This window comes from Falco cherrug, chromosome 10, assembly GCF_023634085.1.
Source record: "Falco cherrug isolate bFalChe1 chromosome 10, bFalChe1.pri, whole genome shotgun sequence".
Lineage (NCBI taxonomy): Eukaryota > Metazoa > Chordata > Aves > Falconiformes > Falconidae > Falco > Falco cherrug.
In genome coordinates, this window is record NC_073706.1 from 17,953,362 (window position 1) to 17,975,388 (window position 22,027).

Genomic DNA, 22,027 nt, shown 5'->3' on the forward strand with positions numbered 1-22,027 from the left:
AATGTGGTTTGTTTGCAAGGTTGTAGGTGGGTCAAAATAAAACAATAAAAAAATCATCTTTGTCACAGTTAAGGTGTGCAATAAAAGGTACGGTCCTAAATTTCTATCCTGTTTATTATGCACTTAACTATAGTTACTTAATACTGTATCTAATATAATTATTCTTTTCTGGAAATCAGTGTAGCCATTTACTATTTACCTATTACATTTACATTACACGAAATTTTAAGTGCTATTTTGATAGTTGTTTTAGCCTTCGCTAGGTGCTTAGTTTTCAGCTTTTTGAGACTGCAGGCTCTTGGAGGAGAGAGGGAGAAGTGGGGGTGGGTCCTGGGTCTGAGGCTGTGAAGCGCTTCAGAACAAAACCACTGAAAGCTCTAATTAACTTTTCTTAACATGGTGTGGAGGATGTTTTCACAATAGGTAACTGTACTTCCAAATGAGGTGAAACCATGTTGACAGGACAGCACAGTTTGCTACTGTACTACAAATCTGCATGATCTCTTTGAGTGGTCTTGGATGTTCGGTATCACTGCAAAAGCAGGAAAATTATTTATGGGATGTTTTCAAGCCAAATGTATTGTATATTTTTTAATTTTATTACTTTTATGCCATTGTAGTATTGTACTCTTAACAGCTCCAGAGAAAGAAGTTAAGGGGGAAAGCAGCTGAATTTCTTACCTCTGACCACTTCCTTGCAGGGAAAGAAGTGATAGAAGCTGCCTTACAGAAATGGGATCAAAGTGCTGAGTGCCATCAGTGGTACGTAACTTTTTACTTCTTGCTTTTCAGAAGTATAGGAAAAGGACTTAGAGATTGTTGCAAGCTGAACTGTATTTAAAAATTAAGAAACCCCAACTTGCTTTCTCTTACTTGGAGTACACTACATTGATACTGTTTTCTGTAAAAAGCCATTTTTAACAGCTTTGGTTAACTGGCATAAGTAATGGCTTGACAGATGGTAGGTTTGGTTGTGATTATAGTAATAAACTTCACATGGCTTATGCCAGTTTAATGATGAATTTCTCTCCAAGATGGCCAGAAGAGTTCCTGAGCAAAAGCTCCCAGATACAATAACGAACTTCTTTGGCTGCTAACAACAAATTGTACCAAGCCTTTTGTGACTCTGCACCTAAAAAATTGATGAACTTTGGTGGTGGTAGTGAGGGATGAAATTCCAGATGAGGCTTGGAGAAACAAGCTGCTGACAAAATGAGCTTGAGACTAGTAGGTGCAGTATGCTCCATTTGGTGTTCACCAGGCTAAATTGAGCAGAGTAAACTGCATATATTCTTTGGGCTACTTGTGGCTTAAGTGCAATGTTTTGAAAAGGTGAAGTGAAGTTTGTTTAGAAGCTTTCCTGGGAATTGTGCAATTTCCCTTTCTGAGAGTGGAAGACAGTAACTTGCTTAGCAGCTGACTTCTGGGCCCATGTGTGTGCCTGGGGGTGGGATGCTGCAAGTGTCTTGGCACAGAAACAAGCTGAGCCCTGTCAGCCCCGCTTTTGATTGTGCAAACGCTGGGAAAATGCATATCGGAGCGTCCTGTTCTGTGCCCAGTGCCCACGGGCTGCCAAAGAATGCTTCATGCAGATAACTTGCAGAAAGCTAGTTCCTCAATTTGAGAGCTCAGTATGGTGAGGCTCTTTATTTTCTTTCGAGTCCTCTGCTTCCTTTGGCCCGTCTTCAGCCCCCCCCCTAGAGTGATGTATATATCCTTCAAAGCCAAGCTCACAGCCAGCTGCACAGCTCTTGGGGGCAAAGTCTTAAGAGTTAAATACTAAATGTGAATGAGGTTTTTCCTTTGTGTTCCTCCAACATTCTTGGGTTAATTGTTGGGTTTTATTCTGTTACTGACATTTTGATAATGCTCTGCTGCACAGGGACGCTTGCTTTATGTCAAGAGGTGATTTATTTCCCTCAATCAGCTAGGTCTGCGAGCGTGGGCTTAGTGGTATGCCAATGGTCTCATATACATCTTAATCCTGGAGTAAGGAGGAACACCATTCTTATCAGACAGCCTTCTACAGTCTTCTGGAGAGTGTCTTCTGGCCTGGCACTGCTGCATTCTGCTCTTGGATGCTGCTTCTCACTCCGCAAAGCACTCTGGCTTTGAAATGTATTGAGACAGCAGCATGTGGCACTTTGTTAATTTTTTTTTTTTTTTTTATTGGTTCTAAAAGGTGAAATGATCTGCGGTTTAGCCAAGCAAGGTGTTCTATGTTTGTATAAATGCTGTGGCTGGTTAGGATTTCAGTCAGATGTAGGCAAAAGGGAAGGTACCTTGCCCTTTTCAGGAGCCTGAATGAACAGGCTTTGGTTGCAACTCATGTATAGGATTGAAAGGATTGCTGCTCTTTTTTTAAAAAAATGCACCAAGAGAGTTGTTAGAGCAATACAGATATTTGTAGTGATAAAGGAATATGCTTTTCTGGTATTGGGGTGAATTCCTTGATGAACGGTGTTTATCAGCAGTTACTGTGAAGGATTGATGAGATGTGGAATAGACTAAAAGATAAATTATTTTTTTAATGGAAATTATTGGGTAAACAGGATGCTAAATATCTTTACCAAACAAGACCTGTGCTTTTCTGAGATGACGAAATTTATTTGGAGGATCGTTTTGGGCTGCTACCATGTAAATAAGTGCCTTTATCATCTTGAAAAGATAGTGTATTTTAGCTCTTAGTAATGAATTGCTGTTCTCAATTAAAGCTTTGATATGAAGGAAGAACAGTGGAACAGACAGCGTGACTAATTTCTAGCAGATTATGGTGTTTGGCTTTGTCTACTGCTTAACATCTTGAAGGAGTGGGTTTTTAGTTGCCAGGTTGAGTCTTAATGTTTGCAAGGCATTTTGATACTCGATAGCCTGGTATTATACAAAACAAGGTTCTGCTTCAGGGTATATTGATAGCTTGGCTTTGTAATTCAGGTTTATAGTGTGCAGAAGTAATAGCTGTAATGTAATGTTTATTTGTGTGTCTCCAGTAGACAATCTCAAGCCGTTTGAGCTGAGATGTTGTCAGTGCCTCTGTTACAGCCTATGCCTGCCTCTTCCCACGGGGGTTTTGGTGAAAGAGTGCACAGTTCTTGCCCTATTAGACCTGTCTCTTTTCCAAATGAGGTAGGGCTTCTGCATGTAGCTCTTGCTTTTAATTCTAGAGAGCAGCTGCAGCAAGGGCAGTGGGAGAAAGGAAATAGCAGAGCAGCGTGTGGGAGGCATAGAATTTATTGGAAATAAATATGTAGCTACCTTTATCAGTCACAGAAAGAATTATTTTCTACCATGAATAGAACAGGAAATTATTCCCTTTCCAGCTCTGTACGGGTCATGGGATGGTTGCAAGCTGTTTTAATTGCAGACTTTTTATGCTAACTGAATTTACCCTGAGAAAAAAATTATTGCTCATGAAATAATGCTTAATAGATGAAAAGTTACATACATATGAAAAATGTAAGGTAAAACATAGTCCCAAAAGACATTCTAGGTTGTTTTCCCTTTACTCAAGTAATGGGCACATTGCTCAGAATGACATGTAGTTCACCATGTTCTGTGGTAGCGAAGTTTAGGTAGATACAAAAAAGCCCAAAATTGAAAGAATGCAATGATTGCTTTCTGTCAGCCTGCCATCCATAGCTCCAGGTGGGAGAAGCACAGCAGTGAGTTCATGGCCCTGATGGAGCTGTTCTCAGCGAGTTCATGTAATCTTGTCTCAGCCACTTGGATCCTTCCTTTCCCATACCATCCTCTGGTATAGATCCCGTAATTTAACATGATCTGTGTAGAAGCAAACAGACATGCTTACTCTGTTTGAAATTGCCGGTAGAGGTGTTAAAGCTTTTTTTGGTTTTGATTTGATGCCCTAGCTCTTGGTTTATGGAGAAGTGAACCGAGAATGATTATTCACATTTCCTTTGTAAATTATGGTATTATTCTGTTGTATTTCTCTCATTAGTATCTGTTTCCTTTGCTGAAGAATCCCAGTCTTTATCATTTCTTTTCATAGGGAACCATTCCATTATTTCTCATCACCCATGTTATCTTTCCCATATTATTGTCTTTCTACTATATCTTTTTTTCAGACAAAAGGATGGGAATTCACTGCAGAACACAAGTTGTGGGAGCAGCATGGATTTGTCTAATACTAATGTGATGATCCTTTTCATTCTTACTTCCATATACAGTAGTCAACATTCTCTTTCTCTTTTCCACAACGTATAAATGGACATTTTAATAGAAGTATTCCCAGTGATTTTAGCATCTCTTCTGTGTGATACAGGCTGTGTGAAGGCTGTGATTGTGTGTAGGTATCATTAGGGCCGCATTTCTTCCTCTGTGCATGGCTTCATGTTGACCATAAATTTCTATTTTATCAATTGCCGCTCAGTGCTTGTGGATCATTTCAGATGCACTTGTGCTGGTTTTTGGTGCTTATTCGTTGTTCTCTATGCTGTATTACTTGCTTCTGTTGCACAAATCATTCCCTGTTTTATTGGCTTTAAGGTGTGATGCTTATCAAGCAAGATAGAAGCTACTTTGCATACAATTGTTTTTCCCTCAGTGCCTCATAGTTATTGCATTAATGACTGACATGTAAAAGCAACAAACAAAAATAACATTTTGAACAAGAAGGGATCTCTGAGTGCTGGCGAAGGCAGCGCTGAGCAGAGCGTGACTGGCTGCAGCTTCAGTGTGTTTTGTGGCTGGATGATTTGATGGCTTTGGCAGTGTGATAATGAGTGGTTTCTCAAGAATGACAGAGAAAGCAGTAAGTGTCTGGGACTGTGTCTGGACTAGCTTTGGGATCTGCCCAAATATGAAGGAGAGCCCTTTCATGGATCTCTTGGGTCGTCTTGACATTAGATTTGGTACAAAGCTGTTATTGAAATCGCTTGCTCTTGGAAGCCAGCTGATCCCAAGAGAGCCATCTTTGCAGAGCTGGTCAAAACAGAACCGAGATTTGATCAGGGCTACACAGACAAGTCAGCCTTTGTGCAGTGGGACTGATCTCTGGCTCTGCTTGCCTTGTAGGCGCCACTTAGGAATGCAGAACTACGTGAGAGTTGTGTTGGGCATTTGATGTATTTAGTACCTTTAGAAGAGACTTGTGTATTGCAGGCTGATTGATACTATACCAAGTGTTCTTAATGACTATACCAAGTGTTCTTAATGCCTGTATACCTCTGTCTTTATTACTTGATTCTTACTTTTGATATAGACAAAGTAATTCTCTGCTGTAATAGTAAAAGATCTCTGAACAGATAGGTATTATATCCAACTAAATTGATTACTCCCTTAGCTGATGTCAGCTCATGAATAGGAGGACAGAGCAAGTTTGCAAGTCTGTTCTTGATTGCTTTCAGGGGTGGATGGAAGGGGCATTGATCATTGCACAAACCTCAGTGGTTTGCTGCTTAGGCATGAATATGTGAGAACCTCACAAATGAAGTGAGAGAAACAATCATGGCCTTGTTAGAATCCCCTGTCCATTTCCGTGTGGCTGTTTGCAGCAGGACTGCAAGCACGTAACAGCAGCTTTAGGGATCAGGGGAGGATAGCAAACTGTGTGTTTGCCTTGGCTTCTGCTCCTGTTGTTAATAGAAATATTGGAAGTACAACCAGAGCGGCGAGGGATTTCAGAGGTCCATCTGGGAAAATTTTTTCAGGTGCTTAAGTTGAATATTTCACACTAGAAATTAAATGCCATTTGCTGGCTGCTGAAAGCTTTCATTGCAGAAGTAATAAGCTTTGGCTTATATTTTATTATATATGTTATAGAGAAGTGGGAGTAGGATACATTCTTTGGTTGGATGAGCCTCTGAAATGTGCCCTCTCTTCTAAAGACTGTCACTTTGGAGTGACTTGCACACTTGATAGCCACTAACTGTGTACCAGCCCTTTTCAATTCTGTTGGTACATCTGGCTGGCTGTGGGTAGATACCAGTTTTTTGAAAAGTGACAGCATTCCAGATACGACTTGAAGATAGCTTTAATTTTCTCAACTGGCAGTGTTTCAGGATTTAACTCTTGATGGATTGCTGCCCAGATCTGGCCAACATAAAATTATGTCTGGATTTATAAACTGAACATTTTCTGTTCTGCTGGTGGATTAAACAGGGAAGTTACTGACAATATAGATTAGGGGCAGAAGCGAATAGGAATAGGCATTAGAAGATATTTCAGAACTCAGAGGAGAGGAAAAATAGCATGCAGCCTGATAGCATCCCCCTGACTTGGGAGGTTCCCTCCTTTCCGCACCGGTGTTGGTACCCTGAGGTATCTCAGTGTCCCAAGCCACGGAGGAGTGGGAACACCAGAGAGGAGCCAAAGAAGAGGAAGTACTGAAAAGCAGGAGCAGGGACAAAAGAAATCTCAGCAGGGATCAATATTCCCTCCTTTTCTTGGAAATAGTGAAGTAACTTGACATTTACAGTCTGGGTTGCTTCTTATTTGTTAGGCATAAAGAAAAGAGAAGTTCTGGGAACTAAGACCTTAAGATTATGAGTATGTTTGTAGAAAGCTCTCACAGCACAGATGATAATACTACAAATGTGGTAAGCAACTCAAGCACTACAAAAGGCTTCAATTTGCAGCTCTTCTCATCAGTGTTGATGCAGGTAACTCCTTCCTTGAAAGCGCTAGTAGTTCCTGCAGTATTTTTTTTTTTATATATATAGTTTGAACATCATGCTTGGCTCTGTCTGGGTTCTTTGCTGGTAGCTCTTGGGAGGACAGCTGAAACTGTGTCTTACTAAAACCAGAGGTTTAAATAAGCTTGAGGTCACCCCATAGAAATTGTATCTTCAGACTTCACTGGGGATGAATACATTTTGTTGTACGAAGAGAACACATGGTCCTTTCCTACCACCTCCCTCGGCAAACTAAAGATCTTCAGCAGATAAAGCCAACGTAGAAACTGAACAAAACTGAAGACAAATTTTGTGTCCTAGATGAGGTAGCTAATGAAGAGTTTAACTCTTTGGGGATCAAGGAAAGACAGATTTCAGTGCAGGTAGAGAAGGGGATATTTCAGCCTTTCTTTTCTGTGGCATTCATTTGAATTTTGACTGAAATGACTAATGAAAATTAACTTTGGTTTTAGCTATGTGCCTGAGTAGACTCCTTACTGCCTAACACAGAACAACATAATTTGCCTGGTCGCTTTGGAACCTGAATATGTTGATAAGAATTTGAGTATGAAACAGAGCACTGATCCAGAAAGGTGTTTGGTTTCTAGTGTTTAAGGAATCAAGAACACAGAGTTGGGAGGGACCTCCAGAAAGTAATCTCGCTTACCTTGCAGTGGTGCACGCCAGGGTACTGACACGGAGCCTGATCCCTAAAAGCTTCTAGTGAAGGGGCTTGCCCTGTCCCCTTCTCTCCCCTCTCTACTGTTTTATCAAGTAGTGTGTTTAATTCTGTGGATATTTTATATCTCTATGGATTTTTCCTGATACCAGCCTGAGCTTTGTTTTTACTTCTGTCCTCTCTAGACATGGAAAAAATGTTTAATGTGAGGCAGTATTTGTAAGAGAAATACAATAGTTGTTGTATTTATCCAGTCTTTTGAAAGAAAGCAGACATGCTTATCACAACCTTTTAGCATGGTGGTATTCTGCGAACCTCCTGTTGTCATTGCTGTCTCATGAACTCTATCCAACTTGTCTTTTTTTTTTTTCTTTGTAATTTGTTACTTAGAAATTGTATATAGTACTTTAGCTGAGGCTTGCTAGTGCGGCATCATGTTATTGCCATCGGCTTCTTATGATGTACTGTAACCTTTTTAAGTTTTCTCAGCAGCCCCCCCCCCCCTTAATTGATGAATTTTCTAGCATATGCTGGTCTGCAGCCTATTTTAAATTTAATCTCTACTATATTACCCAACTTAATGGAGTTATTTAATATCATCAGTGTTGTCAGGGGATTTTTTTGATACTCCATTCAATGTCCATTTGTTCACAGTAATTTTCAAAGAACAGTTAATAGCAGAAGAATTAGGGTAAAGGAGACTCAGGTAATTAATCACTCCCAAACAAATTTGTGTTTTTTTCTGATGGATGTTCTTCAGAACAGTTTAGACAGACCTCCAGTGATGAACCTCCCATGTTCACCCTCCAGTGAAATGCAGATCAACATTAAATCGGTTACAGTGATACCATCTTTCCTTTGTTTGCTTACAGGAATGTCACAAAAAGGATGCCAACGATCCTAGAACTTAACATACATCAGTCTGTCTTTTTTTTTGGTCCTCATTCATTTCTCTAAAAGCAGGAGGTGGAGTTTATTTTGATATTCTCTTCTTGTCTCTTACTGGCAAGACTGGGAATTCAAGTTGCTAGAAACTTCTGTATCCCATCTGTTGGTGCAAAGCACAGAAATTAAAGACAGTACCAAGCATCTGAGCAGATTTTCTGTCTGTAACTGGAAGCAGTTTTGAGTGATCACCTGAATTCATCCTGAGATTCCTAGGGCTGCACTTCTCAGTCTTCCAAGTTGAGGTACTATTTTAGGTGATGTTCTGCTTCAAGGTGGTATGGGAATTAGTTTGTGTTGGGCTTTTGCTTTCACCTCGGAGTATCTTGGTCAAATAAAGTAGTCCTTGTGGAACTGATTGCTGTTGGAGAGGGTGAGGCTTTGCGTGTGTAGCAGGCTTTGGCTGCTTTTGCAGAGGGACAGGGGTTGTCGTGAATTGCTTCTTTTGTGTGTTCTTCTTGGTTCCACTAGAGCAAAGCTGAGCAGTTTACTTGGCAGACATAAGCCATCATCTGCCTCTGCTGTGCAATAAGTAACAAAAATAAAAATAAAAAAACCAACAGTACTGTCTCAAAAAAAAAATTAAGTTTTCATACAAAATAGTAAAGACCTTCATACAAATCCCTGGGCATTTGGGATGCCTGTTCGGGTGGCAGTGGGATGATGTTTGGGCTGCTATAGCTGTGGCTCTTGTGCATTCTACTACCGAGTCAAATTCATATGAGGTCTCCTGCAGTTGTGTAAGTAACGCTGAAGTCATTCCCAAACTGTCATCCGGAGCAGTCACGAGAAGCCTGCAGAGGGCTTTTGGCATAGTTTTGCTCGCAGTTGCCACATCACTTCAGCTGGAGCTATGTACCCGGTTACTTTTTCCACCAAATTGTGCAAGCATGTGATAGAGGACAGCTACTTAAAAAAAAAAGGTTTGGAGTGGATCTGTGGGAGTTTTAAGAAATGATATTTTAATTTTTTTCCACTTTCTCACCGTATGTACATACCTGCAGTTAAGATCAGTATACCAGTCTCTAGATGAGGAGATACACAGTTTAATTATGGTGTATTGAGCAAAAAGTTCACACTTGCAAGTGAAATAATTATACTGGTAAAAAACAGAACCAAACCACAATTCCATGGTGTTCCCAAACTAGCCTGTCTAGGAAATTTCAGGGGTGAAAAGAAGAATAATAATTTTTTAAAAAAATAATAATGACACTTCCAAATAATCGTGTATGCTAGTTAAATCTGAGAGGTCCTGTTCCCCTGAGTTAGATAAAAGATAAATAGGTTTCCTTGAGCTAGCCGTTGCTGGATGACACTCTTGACATGAAATGCAAGAGCTTTAGCGATTTACAGCACCATTATTTACGGTTTTAGAGCACTAAGTGAAGATTAATATATACAATTAAAAATTTTGAGGGAAAATTTTTACTTGGTGAGTATACAACATAGTAAATATCCAGAAAAATATGGAGCTGTGGAGCTAAGAGCAACTGGCTGTTGTGAAAGCTGAAAAATCTGCTAAGATGCTGAGAGGGAGGGAATGGCATATATGGCCGTGTGGTAACCACGGTAAAACCCCCCAGACTTACGCAGTTCATAGTAGCTGCGGATAAGAATGTTTTCCCCCCTGCCCAAGAACATACTGTGCAGCAAAAATATGTGGGATTTTGGATTATTTGATATACCCAAAATTATAGCTTTTTTTAAAACTAAAAGGATAGAACTAAAAAAACTTATATAGGAAGAGAACTAAGAAGTAATCTCATTTAGGTGGTAATATCCAGATACCTACTATGTTTGTTTAATACCAGGATGCAAATTCTACGACAGAATTGTTGTGCTGCGGGATGAGTGTTGAATGTTATAAAAACATAAATCAGATATATCAACAGATAAACAGAGGATCTCTGTGAATTTAAATTCCATGTAGAAATAGAAAATGTGTTAACACTAGTTGGCTTGGATAGTGACACACAAGCTAAAGAAAACTACGGAGCTCAGAGTATCTTTTGGGGCAGAATTCACAATAATGTGAGAAGACTATTCTCCTTTGTGCTTTCCCCCAAGGCTTGATAAGCATGTCATGTTGGAGCGTAATGTAGCAAATTTTTCTGTGTGATTTTTTTTAAATTTTTTTTTTTAAATAAGCACCATAAAAGATATGGTAAGATGATGATAATGTCCTGGAGTGTTAAAAGCAGTGAAACGGGTCTTGATTTGGGAGTGAGCAATGGATAGGGTCTGGTTCAAGGTGTTACAAAAGCAAACCCACTTTATAGTCATTACCATAAAGTACTGAGATAGAACATCCTTGTAGGAGCATGGGAAGGGTTTTGGTGCGTAGTGATAACTTCAAAAGAAATGAAATGTCTATGAGGAAGCTTGAGTACAGGAAGAGCTATAGGAGTAAAGTGCTTGCAGATGATTCAAAGCTTGTTTAAAGGCAGAGTTTTAGAGGTTCAGAATAACTAATAAGCTACTCATTAACGAAAATAAAAGAAGCCTTTAATCATAGTAGCTTTTTTATTTCCTTTAAACAGCAGAGGAGACTATTAGAATTACAAGAAGACATCTTTCGATGTCCTGTGCACAAAGGAAAGCAGAACAGGGAGGGAAGTCTAGCAAGCTAAATTAAAATCACTACTAAAATGTTTCAGAGGTGGTAAAAAACCAGAACTGTTACCAGAAATTGAGAAATACTAGCTGTGATACATAACTAATGGCTTAAATTTGCATCACTGAGAGCAATAAATGTAGTGCTGATCTTTAAAGGGTAATTAGATGATCAAGGAAACTAACAACTCACCCAGCTTCCTTGCCTGCCCTGTCGCTTAAAGCTATTTTAAATATAAGTTGGAGGCTAATAGTGTATGCCACCTTCACGAGAAAACACAACTGTTATACAGAAATGCCTCACAGCGTGGGTGAGGGTGCCAGCCCACCAGTACTGTGTGCTTGGAGTTTCAGAAGTCCTGGACAAATTCCGTCGTGCAAGTCTCGGAGTGGGACTGAGCTATTATGAGTAAACAGCGTTGGCTGAATAGCAAGCTAAAAATGGGAAACAAGGGAAGATGTGCTCTGCTTTCAGAGCTGGGGGAGGTTACCAAGTGTGCCAGGATGTGTACTGTTAAGCATATTCATAAACAGAGGGAAGATGTGAGCTCAAACTGACTTCAGAAAGTTGCAGAAGGATGTCTTCCATCAAATCAGTGTGCAGGTGGTGTTGGTAGAAGCAAAGTAATAATCACAGGTTAAAAGCATTCCTAATTATGCATGTACAGTGATGGTCTTTTAAAACAAGAGAAATTGTGTCTTAATTAAGCAGTTATTTGAAAGTGTTCACTCCTAGGCATCAAAGGGCAAAGTATGGGTTGAAAGAGGAGAACCAGGAAAGCATCTTTATTCACGGTGCACATCTATAGTACATCTACATGGCAGTTTCCTTTTTGGAATAGATAAAATATCAGGAAGGTGATAAGAATGATTAAAGGTATAAAAGAAAGCTTAGAGGAACAATTAAATAGACTGGATTTTTCAGCTCCAAAGCAAGTGAGCTGAACTTCAGGTTCCTCATGAAAGCCTTGACAAAAGCTGGGTGCTCTCCCAGCTTTGTGAGCGATGGCTCTGCACCTTTCCCCATGTTAAGCTGTTTCCAGTAGTGCACACAGAAACAGGATAGTGGGCCGGGGTGACCTCTGGCTTGATCCAGCATAGCTGCTCTCACGTGGCAAAATATTTTCAGGCTTCATCAAAAGGTGTGCCAGGAAAAATAATAATATAGCAAGTATGGCAGGTTTCTTCTCTTTAGAATAACTTGTCATCTCTGTAACGGACAGTTCAAACAAGCTGTGCAGATTTGATGTTCAGTGACCTTGGTTGGAGTGATGCCAGGCAAGATCTAGAATATTTCGTTGACACTTTTCCGTGCAGTACCTGTAGCTCAGGTGGCCTGTGATGTGTTGAAGCTTTAATTATAATGTAAGACCAAGCCTGCTCCTGCTCTGTAGGAAGCAGAAGCCGATCTTCCCCTGAAAGGCTGCGGTCCCCAGCAAGACTTCAGAGGAGGAGCTGCTGCAAAGTCTTTCACACAGTAAGGATAGAGTCTTAAAATGGCTTACCCGAGATGTGTGCTCTTAGGACAGTGGTTCAGGCAGTGGCTCTAGCCACATTGCAGGTAGTGTTTAATTTATCAAGACAATCTAGTGTGGCTCATCAAGTAGGCTGCGAGCGCCAGCAATGCACAGGAAATCAAGTTTGCTATCGCTGGCCGCCTGTTCTAGAGTGAGGAGCTTAGGTGTTCATGTGAAAGGAGCTTGCTGTGCCCAGGGACTCTCAGAATATTTGAAAGTTTGGAACACAGATGTGTAAAGAATTTCTTTCTGCAAGGAGGTGGTGTCAGGCTTCTGAAACACAGAACCAAAGCAAACCCTGGGCAGATGAAGCACGAGCAACAAACCCTGTACAGCAAAGCTATGTAATTATGTGCATGCAAAGAGGACTTCATCTTTACCTACTAACTGTTTAGAAAGTGTGAATGACATGGATGTAGTGCCCCGTGTGGATCATTTAAAGGGTAAGACGTTTGATGTCTCAAACCTCTTTGGGCAGTAGCCAATTTTCAGAATGTATTAAATGAAATGTTATTAAAGAGGTGGTAGAAAGCATCCTGAAAAGTGTTCCTCTATACATACCTGGGGGTTTTGGTTGGTATGGGTTTTTTTTTATTGGGTTTTTTCTGGGTGTTTTGGGGGGCTTTGTTTGGTTGGGGTTTTTTTTACAATTTAAGAGTAGCTGTAAGTATTTTTGTGAGTCAGAACAGAGGTGAAGCCAATGTTAATCATGGCAGTTTTTTATGTGATCCCTTAATGTGAAAGAACGTGTATAAAATTTTAATCCCGGTGGAAAATTGAGACAGTGACAGTAGAAAACCAATGTTTCTTTAATCTAGAACATGATTTATTGTGCTTAAATTTCTAGCATACATGCCATCATCGTCGATTACCCTTTTCAGCAGGTCTGTACATTACAGATTTGCTATCTCTGCCTAAGTCTTGGGGTTTCTTACACCTCAAACTGGGCTTTTATCTCCCATGTCAAGCCAGCAGGGCTCTTGATGAATTCTTACCCTTATCTGGGAAGATGTATGACCAGCAGTGAACACAGCAGTGACGTGGCTTTCTACAAAGTAAACCAAAGTTTATCGATACTCAGCTGGCAACAGCCAGACTTACGCTGCTGGCAGGGCAAAGCCAGGCTTAGGCTTCGGACTTATGTGTGGTGGGAAGTTAATGCAGAAACTAGGTTGTTCATACAGAATGTAGAAACTCTCCCGTATGGATGTTCATAGCCTGTAGGGAAGGGAGATCTGGTTGTGCCACTGGAGAACAGGGCTACTAAGCATAGCCAAATGGGGAATTATTTCAGCTTAACTGATGCTCTGTGAATTTACACCCTGGCCTCCTCGCTGAGCTCTCCATGCAGACAAAGCCTGGAGGAATACTTCTGCCTTCCTCGTGTTTTCCTTCGATCTTGTCTCCCCTTAGGAAAGCCCAAGCTCTTTAAGACCAGACAGTCGTTAATTTCAGGTTAAGTCACTGGGAATTCTGCTGTCTCTCCCAAAGTACTAATTCCTAAATTAATGATTATTTTAATTTTTGGTGTGTTGCAGTCCAAGTACTTTCATGCTACTTACCTGTCTCCTTCTTCTTCTCAAGTGAAGAGAGTAGTCAGTGCACAGGAAGGTGAAAAACTGGTAATGCTCATAAAAAATTGAGAGGACTTCTAAATTCTTTTATCGAGATGTGTATTTTGGAGCTTTGTTTCTCCAGATCATTTACTTGATAAAGGGTTTTATTCTTCTAGCTTTTATCTGACTCTGGTGGGTGAAAGTTGAGCTCTGAGAAGGATTTTTAATCTTCTTGTCTGTGTATGATAAAACTTCTTTCTTGATTTACTGGCAGTGCTGCTTGAATGACACTGAAGAATTTTTACAAGCTAGCCTTGATCTGTTCAGTTCACAGCTAATGCTGATTGAATAGGAATGTGTTCTAGCTCATTAGTTTGTTGGGTGTTGCAATGAAAAATTAGTTAAATATGTATGAAGCAAATTTTGATGTCAATAAAAGGAAAGAACTTCGGTGCCTTCATGCTGTTGTCACTGGTCAGACTTTCCTGCTTGGCTCATCTTCAACAATACAAAGCACACTCTATTTCACTTTTATCAGTTGGCTGCAGAATTGCTGCTTCGCCTCACTTCTTTCCCCTTTTCCTTTTATTCTCCTTTGCCTTGCAGTTTCTTTTTAATTTCCTGATTGTCTAATGCAGAGAGAAGCACCAGCACACTCAGCTAGCGAGTCTTTGAAACAGTTAAAAGAGATAAGAGATGTATTTGGGTTGGCAAACCATGCTGGCCATGGAGCTGGAGGTGCTGGGCTGTGCTGAGCTGTGTTTTGTGCTCAGAGGCCAGGAGTCCTGCTTCGATGGGAGTCAGCCAGAGTGCAGCATCGAAAATGAAGTTTCTTCAGAGCTCTGTGTCCCAAGCTTGGGGATTTAAGCTGGAAGAGCAGAGGGTCTCTCATCTGGTAGTATCTGCTTCCACAGAGTTTATTTTCTAATAAATGGGGAAATGTTACTGAGCTGAGATTCATACGGGAACTTGCAGTTTGACCAGTGTCAGCAGCTTAATGAGTAGTTCTGGTTAATAATTAGTCAAGGGATATCATAATACAAGGTTTTGGTAACTGCTGAGACATCAATCTGCACAGTGCTTCAGAGGTTACATCTTGTTTACAGAAGATGAAAATCCCCTTCCCAAACTCGTTAGTTTTTAATCTATCCTGTTACTGCTGGTCAGTCCTCCTGAACTCAGCAATGCCTCTTGTGACACTCATCCCAAGGCGTTTCACCAGATGAACTAGAATAAATAGCTCCAACAAGCCAAGCTAAACAAGCAGAAGAGAAAAAAGCAGAAAACCATGTTGGTACTGCTGAGCGAGGAAGGGAAGCCGGGATCTGAAGACCTCCAGAGCCTAAAATCTCAGAACCACAAAGTCTTGTGTATGAAAATCACCCGCAGGCTGGTGCCATCGGACCTCGAGGCACAAGCTGAAAAGGAAGGTTCATGCAAAGGGCTGAGACCAGCAAAGCTGGGTTGAGTAGTGTCATGTGGGACTGCAGGGAAAAAACAGTTCAGGCATCTCTTAGCATTTTTTTTTTCTTTGTTAAAAAATTATTTTATTTTCATGACGCAAAGATAGGACTACTGTTTACTGCTTATTTTATGTAACATCTCGCCAGGCTGTTAAAAAAAACCCTGGTATTTATATTTCTTGACAGCTGCATATCACACCACTTGATGTTTATATGTTTGGTGGAGAGATCCGACTGAACTAGCTCAGTGTCCTGTTGGGCTTGCTGCTGCTTTGAAGGGGCTCGTTAGGCTTTCGCTGGGGAAGGATGGGGTGATATAAAGGGAGGTTATGCAGCAGTTTAGCTTCTATTTCAAAAAGACATGGTGTTCCCCTGTTTTGTTGCAGAACCTTAAACTTGACCTAATCTTATTTAATGCCTGCCCATGTATTCAGTAGCTTAAACAGTATGGTTATAGGAGCTATATTCTGACAAGTTCCTATATGTTAGACAGGGCTACAGACTGTATGATTTATTGTATAGAAATATTTTTATCTTGTGATCTTAGAAAATAAGCCTTTTGTTGGCTTGTATTTCTAAACCGAGTCATGTTGTGGTTAAGGGTATTTAGCACAGGCTGATATTTGTTGTGAAACAAAACTGGAGGAGATCATAAAAACATTTACTTCAGCATCTGTAAGGGACAGATTGTGTCAGTGCAGCTGTGAACTTTGTCAGTGGGAGAGAATGGATTTTACCCAGTTAAGACACTGATCTAGTAATCTTTTCCGGTATCGTGAAAAAATAAGAATTTTAGAACTGAACCAGAGGGTTTTTTCCCAATAAAATTAGCATGTTAAAAGAATCAGATTTAATGAAAAATTCTAAATAATCAGGAGGTGCAACTTCTTTGTATTGTAGCTGACACATTGAAAACTTAGTTCAGGCAAGAGCAATGAGGTGTGAAATGTTTTGTGGGGGGGTTTTTTGTGACACTGAAGGAAGTGTGGAGACTCAGAAGTCTTCTGACAAATTCCTGCATGAACATCTGTTGTGGTTAGCTGTCACCAGGGGTGCTTTGGGATATGGTGTGTTGAGATGAGACAGAGTATCCAGCAGCACTGGGATGTGGATGTAGTAAAGAAATCTCGAGGTTTCCTTGCATCTTTCTACTTTTCAGCTTTGTTTTTTTGAAAAAACGAGACTTGTGTTATTCATTTGTCCATCTGTTGCACCTAATATTTTTTGAGCCATAGTCAGAGAAGAGTGAGGAAGCCTCTTCCGTTCCCACAGCTCTTACCTAAGTGGGATGGCAGAGGTCAAAGACCAAATCAGCACAGCTGAAATATCAGTTTGCATTGAATCACACACCTCCACACTTTGGTTTTTTTGTTTCTTGGGAAGCAGTGGAGGGAGGGAGGGCATTTGAACCTCTGTGGTGCAGGGCAGTGAGATGGGAGGGTGCAAATCCATGGATAATTAACCTTCCTTAACTTTCACAGCTCATGAAACAACTGATTTTGCTAGGGCCTATGCTTCTCAGGCTCACAATTTATGATCTCTTACTGGACAACACTAAATGGCTTTGCCCTTTCAACATGTTATTTTTCTTCCCACGTTTGGTGGCCGTGTTGGGCTGCAGGATATAGGTAGGTTTTCACGATCTTTTCCCTTGAAGTAGATGGCAGCTGTGCTATAGATTGGGTGTTTCGTATGGAAGATCACTGTGCATCTTAGAGCTTTTCATAGTTCTGGCTCTCGCTGCAATAGCATTTATTCTTCAGTGCTCTGTGCTTTGACACAGTTTTGTTGCTGAGTTGAAGAGATTTAGGGCGTAGAAGTGTGCTGCTCCTGTTTTATGTAGAACAAGGCTTTCCAGCCATCACTGCAAGGAATTTTTGTCTCACTGTCAATCCATTCCTGTTGACTTGCCAACATCATTCAAGCTAATTCCTTCTTGTGCACTACATTTCTTACTGCATATGTCTCTTCCCTGTAAAAGATGTACAGTATTCCTTGTTTTCCCCAGTAAGTTGTGAAGCTTTAATGCACTTACATATCTTCCTTTTGAAGGTAGCAACAGAATACAAATGTATATTTTAAACTGCCTGCTTGATTTCATGCAAATGTCTCCTCTGTGTAGGTATGCTATTCTTTGTGGGCAGTTATCAGAACATGAGAGTATTCAGAAGCGCATTCAAATCGGATATGTTTTTAAGGTGAGTAGGAAGGATGTGCTGGTTTTTGTGTAAATGTTGAACAATACTTATTTCTGTAGTAATAAATTAGGAAAATTGGCTCCAGCTCTTGTTAAGGAAGCGATAGGTCTTGAAGAGATGCTGTGAGTGGGAGGTGTGGACTGACGAAGGTGACTCCAGCGACATGTAATGGGGGTGACAGGTCTGGCTCTGCACTTTTGCACACTGTAATCTCAGAAAAAAGAAGAGGAAGAGTCTTGCAAATAAAATGTCTGTATATGGTGAGACTGAGAACTCCTAACATCAAATTACAATGTGGTAGTAAGATGGAGCAACAACTTTTCTTCAGTAACTGTCTGTGAGCGTGCTCGCACCCTCCCCTAAATGCAAAGCAGTTATTTCTCAAAGAGGATTTAATCTTCCTGAGGTTCCTTTATTTGCTTTTTATCCACAGCAGGGATGTTACAGGGTAAGAGAATGTGCCTGGAACAGTTCCTACAGAACAGGCCACGTATAATTATTGCCTTGTCAGCTGTCGATGTGACTAATGAGTTGATTCTGTCAAAGCTCTGAAAAGGTGGTAGAACAAAATGAAGGGCAGCTTCATTTTTTTTATTATGTATAGTAATTCTTGTCTCTGAGACTCATAAAATGCTGGTTTTCTGTGTTCACTGAAACAGTTTTTAAGAAAATTTGGAATCTCTTTGTAGCTGTCATTTTGTTGGTCACTGACACTTAACTTGTGGACTTCTTCCTTTCCTCTTTCCACGTTTGTTCATCTGCTGTCGTGAATATTGTGTTCGCTTATAACAAAAATATAATGTGTGTTGGTGATGGTTTTCCATAGGAACACATCGATAAGGCGATTGAACTGAAACCAGAGGATCCAAAGTGTTACTATCTCTTGGGCAGGTGGTGTTACCAGGTAAAATAGTTTATTACTACTTACTGCTGTTTTCTTCCTCCTTGGAATTTAATTCATCCCTGTTTAAATGAAAGAGAGATGGATTCAAACCACCAGCTTAAGGACTGAGGACACTCTTTGGTGGCTGAACTCAGATATTGTATCGGAAAGTACAGGTGTGGGAATGTCCTGGTTGCTTGGAGAAGTAGTTTAAAGGGTGTGCTTGCATGGGATCGAGAAGCTCTTCATTTCAGTCGTGAAACAGTGCCAGGTAAAACACTCCACTGATGAATACTGTTAACTCATTGCATTCAGAAACCTCTTACGATGTAAAAGCTCATGTTCTTGTATGTGTAGCACCTCCATGCTTTTATAAAAGCACTGCTGAAACTGTTGTCTGCCAGGACACAGTGAATTCGGAATCTCTCAGCTTTCCATCGAAGTGTTTTCTGAACTGTAATTGAGAAGTCTTAGGCAGTCCACCTCCCTCTTGTCTGCCTCTTACTAAATCTAAAATGTATACCTTCATACTGGTGTTACCACTCAAAGCACTCTCTTTCGAATGCTACAGGTTTTTAACAAGAGTTTATGTAAGTTCATAGGCGAGAGGGACTACAGAAACACTGAGCTGGTGATTGGGACAAATGCCAGCTGAGCCCATTTCCAGCGGGTTGCTCTGTGCTAATGATCAAAGGCCAGAAGAAGGTATAGAAAGGCCAGTGGTACTGAACACACACTGATGTTTTAAGAAGCATGAAGAGAGTGGTTTCATATTGGCAATGTCATTTGCTCTTTGGCAACATCATTTGCTCTTGCTATTGTAATACTTTTGCCCCTGAATCAATAAAAGGCTTTAAAAGTACTTGGTGTACCTCTGTGTGATAAGAGTAAAAGCTGCTGGGGCATTTGCAGTTTCATTTATATATTGCCACTATTCTGCGTTTCATTTTTCCCTCTGCTTTTTGTCTCTTTCCTAGAGGGAAGCTGTTTGCTTGAAGTGTTATTTCTGAGCTGCTCTGAATTGGAGCTCTGAAGGGTTCAGGGCCCTGGACATAGGTTTTAGTCACTGCAGGTGACATGTGAGGTGAAATGGCAAAAAATGGATTAGAAAAAGTACTAGATGCAAACTAGCTTACTGTTCCCTGTGCTTTACTTAGTGAAAAACTACCTTCAGTTCTTTAAGCACATATGGATGTGATCAAGGACATTTCAGGGCTGGCAAGAGCTGCTGCGCACAGTATATCTGTATAATATTTAGCATGTGTTTCCTCTGCCTTTGCTATGCAAAGTATTGGAGGTATTAGAAGTAAGCGTGCCGGCTGCTTTCTATTTCTTGACAGGGAGAAGCTTGGAGTCAAATACCATAAATCAGATTTAGTGCCTATAAAAAGAAGTAAGAGTTTGCAGTAAATATCTACTTTTCAGTTTATACAATTTGAAAGTGCTTCGCTACTGTCAAAAATGAAGTCACATTGCAGAGGCTGTAGCTGAATTGACGCTGTTAATTACAGAGGAGCAGTGAACTAAACTAGTGGAAGCTCGTAGCTCTTTATTCTGTTATGGACTTGCTACTCAGCCTTACTGCTCTTAGAGCTGCTAAAGCTATGAAACAAAACCAGATGTATGCAGAAATACGTTAGTGCTTCTGCTATTCTGCATTATAAGAATTATATAGCATTAAACCAAGAAGACATTATCAGAAGTTACAGTCCTGTGTGTCCTTTCCCTCATGGAAGTTTCAGGGTGTTTCTTATTAGAGAGAGGAGCTGGGAGCAGGAGAATAAGATTTCATGAAATAATTATTATAGCTACCTGTTTCTCAAGATGTGAGTATCTGTTGGTGGGAAGACTTTAGCCTGCCTCTCGAGGGATCTTTGTATGGGGAGAACACATACAAGGTTGCAGCTGGCAATGGGAGGGCTCCGTACATGCATTTTCCCCGATGCATCTCTGGGAACTGCCAGCAACTGGTGTGGCTGCAATGTGGCGGTTTGGGATTTTGGACCACCCGCACTGTTGCGTGCCTGTAATATCCAGTTGTAGAGACAGAGACAAATCTTACTTTGAGCATTGTGCATGTGGCAGCTGATGTACGGAATTGCAAAAGCTGACTTGGTATAAGGAAAAGCACATCAGGTTTAATTCTGTGGCTGGACTTGGGTACTTGTCCAGAATCTGCCGACACTACCAAGGTCCTTGGCTTTCTCTCAGGTGCATGAGCCAGCTACAAGAAACTGGATAGTTCCTTGTCTGTATACTTTTGCATATGCTGTGTCTCTAGAGGGGTTGACAGTTTCATCTTACTGTCTCTGCAGGTTTCCCACCTGGGGTGGCTTGAAAAAAAGACTGCTTCTGCTTTGTTTGAAGCCCCTCCTACAGCCACCGTACAGGACGCGCTGCAAAACTTCTTACGGGTAATGGAATCTGATAAGCAAGAATATTGCTAACCTGCCAAATGCAATCACAAGTGTGGAACTGGAGTATTTGTGTTCTGCTTAAACTTAGTGCTTTCCCGAGTGCTCCATGATACATCTCCATTGACTAGAACCTGTGGAGAAAAAGCTGGTGAAAGGAAAAATTGTGGAGCCTCTGTTATAGAACAGCCAGACAGAAGAAAGTGATTTTGAAGACATCGGAACTAGACCCAAAGTGTTCAGAATTAGTTTTAAGGGTTTTGGTTTTCATTTTAAAAGCTGCACAGTGGAGTGATTCATTGCTTGATATTAAAGGCATATGGCCTGCTCTTTCAGGGTCTGTAAGATCTGTTTGAGGTCATCTCTGGGAATGCTTGTGTAGATACATTCTGTCTTGATTTCTCTCAGAATGTTTTATTAAAAGGCTGTCTGATGAGGTCAGACTCAGCTTCAAACATTTTAAGACAACTACTTTAAGGTTTCAGGGGCATATTGCTTATGTATTTCTAGAAAGCAGTTCTTCAGAGTACTTCCTGCTTTGTGAGAGTCCTGCCCTCTGAATGGCTTCTTTTCGTCCTCCCATTGATGAAAATAAATTTAAGATCTGGTCTGAGTCACATTTTTGAGCATACAGCTCTTGTTGCAAGGGTCTGCACAAGATGAGTTAAGCAGACTGTCTTTGGCTGTGCCTGAGAACTACTCTTGAGCACCTCTGATGAAGTGTTACAGAAACAAATTGCCCTACCACTTTATAACTCATAGGCTGGGTCAGCAGTTCTGGAAAGTGTCAGGGAATGTCATACTTATTTCAGTTTCTTAGGATTTTGCCAAAATGTTGTTGTTTGAGAGGGGGTAGGTGGTAGGTATCAGCCCTAGGCAACTGACTTTTCAGCCAGAGTGGTTAAATCGTTTCAGAAGTAAGTTTGAGGCAAAGTGTTTTGTTTCTTTTCATTAGAAAGAAAAACAGCTTGTCGCTTTTATTGATGAGTTGGGACAGTGCTGCAGTTTGAAACAGGAACTTGTATTTTCTGAGGTTTAGCTTTGGTCAGATATGTAGATTTTCAAAAGGACACAGAAGCGTCCCTCTGGAAGCTAATTACCCCCGAACAAGTGTGCTTCCTGTATGC

General features: G+C 40.7%; 1 protein-coding gene across 5 annotated transcripts in view; it reads left to right on the forward strand.

Annotated features, from left to right (window-relative positions):
- Positions 1 to 22,027, forward strand: part of RMDN3 (regulator of microtubule dynamics 3) — a 43,025-nt gene that overhangs the window by 14,143 nt on the left and 6,855 nt on the right. For all 5 annotated transcript variants that reach the window (XM_027804158.2, XM_055721597.1, XM_055721599.1 and 2 more), the window contains exons 6-9: positions 702 to 762; positions 17,528 to 17,603; positions 18,430 to 18,507; positions 20,802 to 20,900. In XM_027804158.2, the coding sequence (XP_027659959.2) occupies positions 702 to 762; positions 17,528 to 17,603; positions 18,430 to 18,507; positions 20,802 to 20,900 (314 nt within the window). The remainder of the gene's footprint in view (positions 1 to 701; positions 763 to 17,527; positions 17,604 to 18,429; positions 18,508 to 20,801; positions 20,901 to 22,027) is intronic.